This window comes from Oncorhynchus keta, chromosome 25 (assembly GCF_023373465.1).
Source record: "Oncorhynchus keta strain PuntledgeMale-10-30-2019 chromosome 25, Oket_V2, whole genome shotgun sequence".
Lineage (NCBI taxonomy): Eukaryota > Metazoa > Chordata > Actinopteri > Salmoniformes > Salmonidae > Oncorhynchus > Oncorhynchus keta.
The window spans coordinates 28291390-28301640 of record NC_068445.1 but is presented as its reverse complement, the minus strand read 5'-3'; the positions used below and the strand labels follow the sequence as shown (position 1 = coordinate 28301640).

The window sequence follows — 10251 nt, the reverse complement described above, 5'->3', positions numbered from 1 at the left end:
ATCAATTGCCACATATAATTACATGGATATATCGTATATCTTATGTAGAATTTTAAAGTGCACAATATTTGTAAGGCATCAACCAAGTTTTGTCCCAGACAATGTCGGGATTTGTTCATCACCAGTGTCTTGGTAATGTCACTTAAAAGGTCGTCATTATAAAACGCAAGATTACAAGCAGATATGGTTTCGAAATAGTGGTTTTACTGACGCCTGCAGCTGAAGTGTGTTACACATTATTTGGTCCATTCATTGCGCATGCGACCGTGGACATCCGCTCTTATTTTCCGCCATCTTCCACTTCGGCTGTGCACCCATTGTTCATACAAGCTGATCACGGCTGGTTTCCACAGTCAGCGACTGAGGTGATTTGTGCCCCTTTTTATAAATACTCCTGTAAGTCTGCATGAACTGTATCAGAAAGTGCGTGTGTATCCCTCAAAATACCATACACTGATTACTCTCACAGGGCGCGACATACGAAAACATGATGATGATGATGGACGACGAACAGCCCAAAACCCTGTAAGTAACTAACATTAACGCGGGCTGGCTAGCAGTAGCTAGCTACTTTTACATGTGTCTATAATAAAGTGTGTTCCAGCATTTAAAAATGTCCATGTACTAATGTCTTGTTATCTGTCAATGTGTGACCATTATTGATGTAGATGGTGTAACTCAATCGGGCCAGTCTTATGGCTCGAGATTTGTCAGAACACAGTTGGCTCGCTAGCTGCTCGTTCGCTTTCACCGAAACGAAAACTAGTTATAGTTAGCTAACCAGCTAACGTTAGCTACCTACGTCTCAACAGACTAGCTATATATATATATATATACCGTTCTAACCAGCTAACTACTAGCTAGTTACTTGATATTGTTTTTATTCATATGTCCATAACAGAAATGAGCTACTACTGTTACTTTTAACGTTACCGTCTTGTCAAAGCAGCAATCATTGGCTAACTTTCAGCTAACAACCTTACTTTCGTGGCAAATATGCAGAGACAGGCGTGTCATCCACTAATTTGTGCCCTGGCGTCAGACAATTTGCCCAGTATTACATTTAATCGGTAACCAAAATTATGTTCTGGATTTATTGAGTTTAATATGATAGCTAGCTGGCTAACTAGCTTACATCCACACATTCCAACAAGCAAGGGACTGCGCGAGGCCCAACTCCAAGCGTCATGCAATGCATGCCTTTCTACCGGCTGCTGGGAATGATAGCCACGTAAACGAGAGTCAGATTTTTGGGGGGACGGCCAGAAGTTGCTTTAAACGAAATCTGCGTCAAACGCAAGGGCTAGATAAGGTTAGTTGTCTCACTGAAGTAACTCTACTGTTCTGGATAATTGTAAGTGCAGCAGTGTACCCTACATTTTGCTTCCCTGGAAGAAGTAGCTAAACTTGCTTAGAACTTCCTAGTCACGTGCTTGTTTTTTCCCTCCAGGTATGTAGGGAACCTGTCTAGGGATGTCACTGAGCCCCTCATCCTACAGGTTTTCACACAGATCGGCCCCTGCAAGAGCTGTAAAATGATTTTTGATGTGAGTATTCCTGGACCCAAGAGAATTACATGCACACAATAATGTAATTATTGTGGGTAGTTGGATTAATATGTTAGTTGCTTGATTATGTTCATGTTCTTTTTGGGAAGCATATTTGCATGTGAAAACTTGTAAGACTCTTGTATTCAATTGTGCTGAACACACTCGCTCTAAAGAGGGAGGCTTGCTCGGCTGGTGCAAGCACATACGCAGATCAAACACAGCAGGAATCCTGAATTTAAGGTGTTTACATGTCCTAATGATTTGAAAGATTGCTAAAAAAAATACTGGTTTGCTTACTTGGTTTTGACCTTATGCTGATTTAAGATAAGCAGAGTAATGTGTTTATGACTTGCATAATCTGCCTACTGCCATGATCAGTTTAATATGGTGTTATTAGTGTGCATGTAAACATACTCATTGTAACTCTTGTTATCTTACAGACTGCAGGCAATGATCCATACTGCTTTGTGGAGTTCTATGAACACAGGCATGCTGCTGCTTCGCTGTCTGCCATGAATGGACGTAAAATTATGGGTAAGGTAAGCTATCGTATCTACAAGTTGAGTTGGGATGGGTGAGTTATGGTTTTGAGCAACCAGTAGGCAAAAACTGAGGATTAGCTGTGTCAGGCAGTGAGTTTCTCAACAATGTTGAAATGGCAAAGTCATGAATTGATTTGCTTTGTGAGAATGGCTTATTCCGACTTTCCGTCCACAGGTAAGTACTTTGATTCCCCAGATTAAATGAGACTGAAAGATGTGATCTGATTCCAAATATAGGCCTAACCACCACAGTTTGTTCCAATGCTGACTACCAGGCATGTTCGTGTATAATATATATGATCCTATTGCTCCAAATATGGGCTAGGTTAGTTCTGTTGTATGGACATCAAGTGCATTTCTGTCTTAGTGGTTGATTGACTATATATTAGAGATTAAAATGTCCCATCGCTGGTTTTGTAAAAGAAAACAATCGGTATACTTTTTTCTTCTTCAAATATATATATATATATATTTTTAAATATAAACTAGGGAAGCCAGTTATGAACAAATTCTTATTTACAATAACGGCCTACCTCAGCCAAATCCTCCCCTAACCCGGATGACGCTGGGCCAATTGTGCGCCGCCCTATGGGACTCCCGATCACTGCCGGTTGTGATAAATCTAAAACAATTTCACTACCTTTTCCAGACTCACAGCTTCACAATACATATAGGGTCTAACCTCAGGAGAAATATATATTCAGTGCCAATTATTTTATCAGCAGGTAATGAAGGACCATTTGAGGAGTAATACAAGTTGATAATGTCACTGGTTTGTAAGTCCTTTGTTACTTGGACCTTTTACTCAGTAGTTTATAGTCCACTTGTTTATGGAGTGCACAGTTCTTCCATGTTCTGTTCTCTGCTTGTCACGGCATTGAGATTCACTCTGCGTTTGGTCAGGTGGCTCATTTGTTTCTCACAGACTGCACCACAGAAATTGAGGTAGTAATATAGCCCACTGTATCTAAATTATATAAACATCTAGCCTGCTCACTATCGCACTCTCAATTTAAGGGGTTTTATTGGCATGGGAAACATATGTTTACATTGCCAAAGCAAGTGAAATAGATCATGAAGAAAAGTGAAATTAAATGAAAATATGGGTGTTTATCAAAATTGGATTTGTTTTCAAATTCTTTGGTCTGTAATCTGAGGGAAATGTCTCTAATATGGTAATTCTTTCTCTCTAGGAGGTTAAAGTCAACTGGGCCACAACACCAAGCAGTCAGAAGAAAGACACAAGCAGTAAGTGCCCAGCTCCCTTATCAGTTAGTTCCATAGGAAAATAGTGAGGTTCTCTCTGTAAATGTGGTCTTCCACACCATAGATATACAAATACATCTCTATATGGGCAACTCCACTGTAACAGAATGATGCAGAGACTCAGAATTTTCACTTTAAAATATGTATAACTAAAGACAATTATTGCAAAGTTAAACAAACCATACAATTCTATGCACAAGGACTACTTCGAACAATTTCCGCTGAAGATTTTACTAAACACATTTACTTGAACAGTGCAGATGCAACATTTGGTAAGATAATTACAATTTGTGTGGTTTGTTCTGTCATTCTGTTACTTACTTTCTGCACTGTTCAAGTAAATGTGTTTTAGAAAAATGTTCAGTGATCATTGTTAAATGTAGTCATTGTGCATAGAGTTGTATGGTTTTAACTTTGCAGTCAACTCATCAAAAAAAGAAACATCCTCTCACTGTCAATTGCATTTATTTTCAGAGAACTTAACATGTAAATATTTGTATGAACATAAGATTCAACAACTGAGACAAACTGAACAAGTTCCACAGATATGTGACTAACAGAAATAGAATAATGTGAGCCTGAACAAAGGGGGGATCAAAAGTAACAGTAAGTATCTGGTGAGGCCACCAGCTGCATTAAGTACTGCAGTGCATCTCCTCCTTGTGGACTGCACCAGATCTGCCAGTTCTTGCTGTGAGCTTTTACCCCACTCTCCACCAAGGCACCTGCAAGTTCCCAGACACTTCTGGGGGGGAATGGCCATAGCCCTCACGCTCCGATCCAACAGGTCCCAGAAGTGCTCAATGGAATTGAGGTCCGGGCAGAATACTGACATTCCTGTCTTGCAGAATATCACGCACAGAACAAGCAGTATGGCCGGTGGCATTGTCATGCTGGAGGGTCATGTCAGGATGGGTACCACATGAGGGAGGAGGATGTCTTCCCTGTAATGCACATCGTTGAGATTGCCTGCAATGACAACAAGCTCAGTCCGATGATGCTGTGACACACCGCCCCAGACTATGACGGACCCTCCAACTCCAAACCGCTCCAGAGTACAGGCCTCGGTGTAATGCTCGTTCCTTCAAAGATAAACGCGAATCCGACCATCACCCCGGTGAGACAACTGCAACTCGTCAGTGAAGAGCACTTTTTGCCAGTCCTGTCTGGTCCAGCGACGGTGGGTTTGTGCCCATAGGCAATGTTGTTGCCGGTGATGTCTGGTGATGACAGGCCTTACAACAGGCTTACAAGCCCTCAGTCCAGCCTCTCTCAGCCTATTTCGCACAGTCTGAGCACTGATGGAGGGATTGTGCCTTCCTGGAGTAACTTGGGCAGTTGTTGCCATCCTGTACCTGTCCCGCAGGTGTGGTGTTCGGATATACCGATCCTGTGCAGGTGTTACACGTGGTCTGCCACTGCGAGGACAACCAGCTGTCCGTCCCGTCTCCCTGTAGCACTGTCTTAGACGTCTCACAGTACGGACATTGCAATTTATTGCCCTGGCCACATCTGCAGTTCTCATGTCTCCTTGTAGGGTGCCTAAGGCACGTTCTTGCAGATGAGCAGGGACCCTGCCCCCCCCCACCACCACCACAGGTGGTGTTCATTAATTGATTATGGTTCATTGAACAAGCATGGGAAACAGTGTTTAAACCCTCTACAATGAAGATCTGTGAAGTTATTTGGATTTTTACAAATTGTCTTTGAAAGACAGGGTCCTGAAAAAAGGACATTTTCTTTTTTTGCTGAGTTTACATTTTAAAGGGAAAAATCAGTCTGCATCATTCTGTTAACATGGCATTGCTCATCTCTCAATTTCTTCACAATGTGCTGCATCCAGCAAGGAGTCACAATTGTTGTCTCATGTCCTCCCAACAGATCATTTCCATGTCTTTGTTGGAGATCTCAGCCCCGAAATCACAACAGATGATGTCAAAGCTGCCTTCGGCCCCTTTGGGAGGATATCGTATGTACCTTACAAACATTAATGTCTATCTGCTCTATCACAGGGTTACATTGGATAGCTTAAGTCCTGAAGAGTAATTGGTGTGATATCAGTCAGTAATTTGTTTACATGGTCACATTACTCCTTATTGAGTGAATGGTGTGTTTCTCCTCAGGGATGCTCGTGTGGTCAAAGATATTGCCACAGGGAAATCTAAAGGCTATGGTTTTGTCTCTTTCTTCAACAAGTGGGTAAGTGTTACAGATGGACGTAATCACTTATGGGGGGGTCATAATAACTCATAATGGAAGAGTTTCCTGTAAATGTAGTCAACATTATCATTTGGTATTTGGGTATGTAGATGGGTCATATGATGAATCTCTTTTACTACCCACAGGATGCAGAGAATGCCATTCAGCAGATGGGTGGCCAATGGCTAGGTGGCAGACAGATCAGGACCAACTGGGCCACTAGAAAACCCCCAGCCCCTAAAACCACCTATGAAAGTGAGTCCAGGCAAGATAGTCATTGGTTTCCAGCGCATTTGTCATTGAGAAGAAATGTTAGGTTTTTATCTTACAACTATATTCTCTATTTTATCCTCTAACACTGGTTGAGTTCAGAGGACAATGTCATACATTTTACTCCATTGTGTGATCAATGGAGCCCCTAAGATCTTCTTATTTTGTTGAATGGTAATGTATTAACTTTCATTCTCCTGTTCCCAATAGCCAACACCAAGCACCTGGCCTTTGATGAGGTAGTGAACCAGTCAAGCCCCAGTAACTGCACTGTGTACTGTGGGGGAGTCAGCACCGGTCTAACAGGTTGGTAGTCTGTCATTCAACTGTTTACTTTCTGTTGTGTGTGTGTGAGAGAGAGGGGTCTTTGACATGCCTCCCTCCTGTTTTCTAGAACAATTGATGAGACAGACCTTCACCCCCTTTGGACAAATCATGGAAATCCGTGTGTTCCCAGACAAAGGATATTCCTTTGTGAGGTATGCCATGAGATGAAAAATTGATAAACCTCTGACAAAGACTTAGTATCATTGAAATAGAATTTTCTGCCAATGTTTCTCAGTACCTAGCACCATATTTTGACTCCTCTCTGTTCAGGTTTAACTCTCACGAGGGAGCAGCCCATGCAATTGTGTCTGTGAATGGTACTTCGATAGAGGGACATATGGTGAAGTGTTACTGGGGTAAAGAGACTCCGGACATGATTAGCTCTATGCAGCAGGTTCAGCAAGTTCCCCAGGTATGAAGCAAGAGCCAGAGGCTTCCACTCATCGGCATAGCTTATGCACAGCTTATGCACAGCTTACGCACGCATGCATACACAGGCACACACTCTTACACTGTTGTCCTCTCTCCCCTGCAGCAGAACAAAGTGGGCTTTGCAGCCCAGCCCTATGGCCAGTATGCCCAGTGGTACGGCAATGCCCAGCAGATTGGCCAGTATGTCCCCAATGGGTGGCAGGTACCCACCTATGGCGTTTACGGCCAGGCCCAGGCCTGGAACCAGCAGGGTTTTCAGTAAGTGCACAAGGACATCTGCAGGGCTCCCCTCCCCTCCAGCAACAAGGCTGCAGCTGAATGTCTGAGTGTCTTTGGCTGGGCTTCCCAAGGACAGCTTGGCTCCAGCCCAGTCGCCTGCAGCTCTGGCCAGGGGAAGGAGGGAGCCAAAGATGTCCTCCAACCTTCACTCTCGCCACCATATCCAGCTTATGAGGACAAAGACAAAAAAAACGCATTTAAAAAAAGATATAATCGAATATTTAATTTGTGATTTATTGGTCAACATAACAGCAATTTCATCCTTTTTTCCCCCATCTGAGTTTGATCCTTTTTCTTTTTTTATATATATAAAGAGCATTAATTAATGTCCTTTTTGGCCTTTCAAAATGGCCACTATTCTGGGTCTAATTGGACTTGTCGCCAGATGTGAGTGTCCGCTCAATGAACTACATCGTCCTAGACAGTGAGGAAACTGGGATTGTTGAATACACAGAAAGGGACCTGCTGCCCTGCCCTCTGAAGCTCTTCCCAGTGCAGAGGGATACATCTTAGTGTGCACGTGTCGCATCCACGTTATTATTATTTTAAGTGCCATGTCATCTTTTGTTACTTCATGCACACTTGTTTTTACTCGGAACTTTAATTTGCCCTTAATTTGTTGAATATGTTTTTTTTTCTCCTGAGTTAAGACATTGCTACTTGAAATGGGATGTATGAATTTGTGTTGGTAGATTATAGCTACATTTGACATATGACTGGTCATTTGCTTGTCTCAAATTGGTAGAATTGGGTTTGACAAATCCTGTTAACTGCTCTTACAACAGGAGAAACATTGATAATGAGTTTACCACAGTTTTTTTTAGTTCTTGTTTTTCTCTAATCTAGAGAACCAAAAAATTGAGTAACTTGGAATAATTTTCTGAAATCCTAAATCTTACTGTTTTGGAAATAGAAATTGCAGAGTTACTTAACTAGAATGTATGTAAACATCCCACCAAAATTTTGTGAGTCCATGCAAATATTCTTATGAGGAAATATTAGGCTACAAAGTAATAATGCCTGGGAATTATAGTTGACAACTCCTGACAAGGGCTGTTCTGAAACTGTTTTAAATCCTAAAGTCAATCTGTCTGAGCTACAGGCTCCCCAACTCTTACTACGTTGAACTCATCAGTCAATGTTGCCAATACCAGATGTACTGACCGTTCAAATGTTAACTTTTCCCTTCAGGTATTTGTTTCATACTGGATGTTGCTAAAGATTTGATCAGGAAAAACAAGTCATGAATGGGGTTTTGGCATGAAACAGTCACATTTTTGTTATTCATTTGCAGTGTTACAGGATTCAGGGAAGAAGTTTAAAATTCAACTTCAAAGCCAAATTTAAACGCAGCTAGTCCCACTTCAGCCTTTCATTGACCCATTTCAGCAACTTCGGGTTGGATACAAGGAGTCAAGACGCATGCAAACATATTTTATGTAAAGCTAAACCAGTTGATCATGACTAATTTAATACACTGAGCCTATGCTCTGTCTGCATGCCCACACTCACAAATACCATCCTTCGCTCTGTTTCCCTTTTTAATATCAAATCCCTTTCTCTCTCTCTCCCTACCATATTCTCTGCTGTCTTAGTTTTGTGCTGATCCCCTGACATACCCTGACCCTCGTGGGCTTGCACGTTCTGTCCTCAGCTGGCACAGTTTTTGTTGTGTGTGCAGTCTGCTTGAGTCCAAAATGGCTCCCCTATGTAGTGCACTACTTTTTCAGGGCCCTGGACAAAAGTAGTACACTATAAAGGGAATAGGGTGCCGTTTGGTATTAAGCCTGTCTTGCTTTCGCCTCTTTAACCTGCTGGTGTTTTTCTTTCATCCCTTCCCCCCCCTGTTTGCAGTCACTTACTGGCCAGTGCTGGGTGGACAGGTGTGAGTGCCCACAGTAATGGTGGGGTTATGGAAGTTACACAGCGATTGAATGGGAGTATGCTAGCAAACCAGGCCAGTATGGGATCCACGGGGGGTGTAGTCAACATGCTACTGGATCTGTGTTATATCCCTGCCTCTAAGACTTGTTGGTACATGAAATTTGAAGGGGAAGTTTACCTCTGCTTAGGCTCATGAAACTGATTTCATAGGAGGTTAAGGGGAGCCATGGAGGACTGGAATAAGCCACACGTATTATGCTGCCCTTGTTAGACGGACTGTACATGGCCAGTGCTGTACCATTTTAAATTAATATCACTTAAGGAGAGACTTTAGGATTTGCGCCATTTTTGGTATGTTTACAGTGTCTCAAACCCATTTTCATAAGGACTTAAAGTCTAAATAAATCGCTTTTGATTTAAGAATAATAATCCATTTAGAGTTTGATGCAATGAATCATGTCAAAAGTAATGGCTCCTTCACTTTTTTGGGGGTTTGAAGTAATAATATGGGTAACTTTATTATTATTTTTTTCTTGCATTTTGTTTTCAATTCAGCCAATTGCAGGGATAGATGCCACTGCTTTCTTTCTGTAGGGGCAGACAAATATTGCACAGTATTCTCTTGTTTTTACAAATTTGATTTCCAAGAGGTTTCTTTTTGCATTCCACCTTTCCCCTTTATATATTTTGTATGGCCTCAACATTTGTTGAATGTGTAAATAACCATACCTTGATTTCAAGCTGTATGAAGGAAAATCCAAATGTTCACTAAGGGAGCTTGTTTGCTTTCTTTGTTTCGATAACTGAATAAATTAAACATTATTAGTAGCAGCATTATCAAATGCATATCCATGGTAACTGGCATAGTGATACATGTGCATCCAGGAAGGGAAAAGACAGCATTGCTATGCAGTGCAAAAATGAATACAATTTTTACTTTGAATAGTAATTCTGTGCATAAATTGAGTTTTCTGCCATTTTCTATGAAGTAAGATCAGTATTTTTTTATGGAAAAACCTGAATGAATCTGAAATGTGCGCTGTTTCCCCTTGAACATGTTTTAATACCAGAGGGACCAGACCCATTGTGTTGCCTTAGAGTTAATTGCTTTTAATGGACACAATATCATTAAAGATTAGGCAGTGCCTACAGACATTTTCAAAACTTTCGTTTTGAAAACTGTTTTACTCTGGGGTTTGATAATGTTTCTGCTACTGTAATAACCAATGTGTTCTTGCTTTGTCCAATTAAATTGCTGATGTGCAAAAACAATTCTGTCCTGTGTGATTAGTAGAGTGGAAAATATTCAAACAAGTATCCCAAGTGCCTATAAAAATGTGTTTTATTATAGAGATTGAAGTGTGATACGATCATTACAACCAAATCACACATTGAGGGGTGTAAGGGGCAACAAACAACTTCAATATGTGCTTCCTTTGTTGTGGTTCTTGTAGTTGTACCACAGAACAAGGATATGTGTTTCACCAGATGTATAAATCTGA

At 41.3% G+C, this 10251-nt stretch overlaps 1 protein-coding gene across 2 annotated transcripts; it reads left to right on the top strand.

Moving 5' to 3' along the window:
- Positions 1–197: 197 nt before the first annotated feature.
- Positions 198–10039, top strand: LOC118358485 (cytotoxic granule associated RNA binding protein TIA1-like). 2 transcript variants are annotated; one of them, XM_052479064.1, is made up of 12 exons: positions 198–365; positions 470–525; positions 1451–1547; positions 1991–2089; positions 3286–3340; positions 5240–5327; positions 5482–5557; positions 5704–5812; positions 6038–6133; positions 6222–6306; positions 6425–6566; positions 6693–10039. In XM_052479064.1, exons 2-12 carry the CDS (start codon positions 488–490, stop codon positions 6846–6848), a joined length of 1041 nt encoding a protein of 346 aa, XP_052335024.1. In that variant the 5' UTR covers positions 198–365; positions 470–487; the 3' UTR covers positions 6849–10039. The 2 variants fall into 2 exon arrangements, with proteins under 2 accessions (XP_052335024.1, XP_035592263.1); XM_035736370.2 differs by having other exon boundaries at positions 200–365; positions 6690–10039.
- The last annotated feature ends 212 nt before the right edge of the window (positions 10040–10251 follow it).

Coding starts and splice junctions, on each gene's coding strand:
- LOC118358485 (XM_035736370.2), top strand. CDS start 488: ATGATGATGATGATGGACGACGAACAGCCCAAAACCCT. Junction 2,090..3,285: donor GACGTAAAATTATGGGTAAG/GTAAGCTATCGT, acceptor CTTTCTCTCTAG/GAGGTTAAAGTCAACTGGGC. Junction 5,813..6,037: donor CCCTAAAACCACCTATGAAA/GTGAGTCCAGGC, acceptor TGTTCCCAATAG/CCAACACCAAGCACCTGGCC.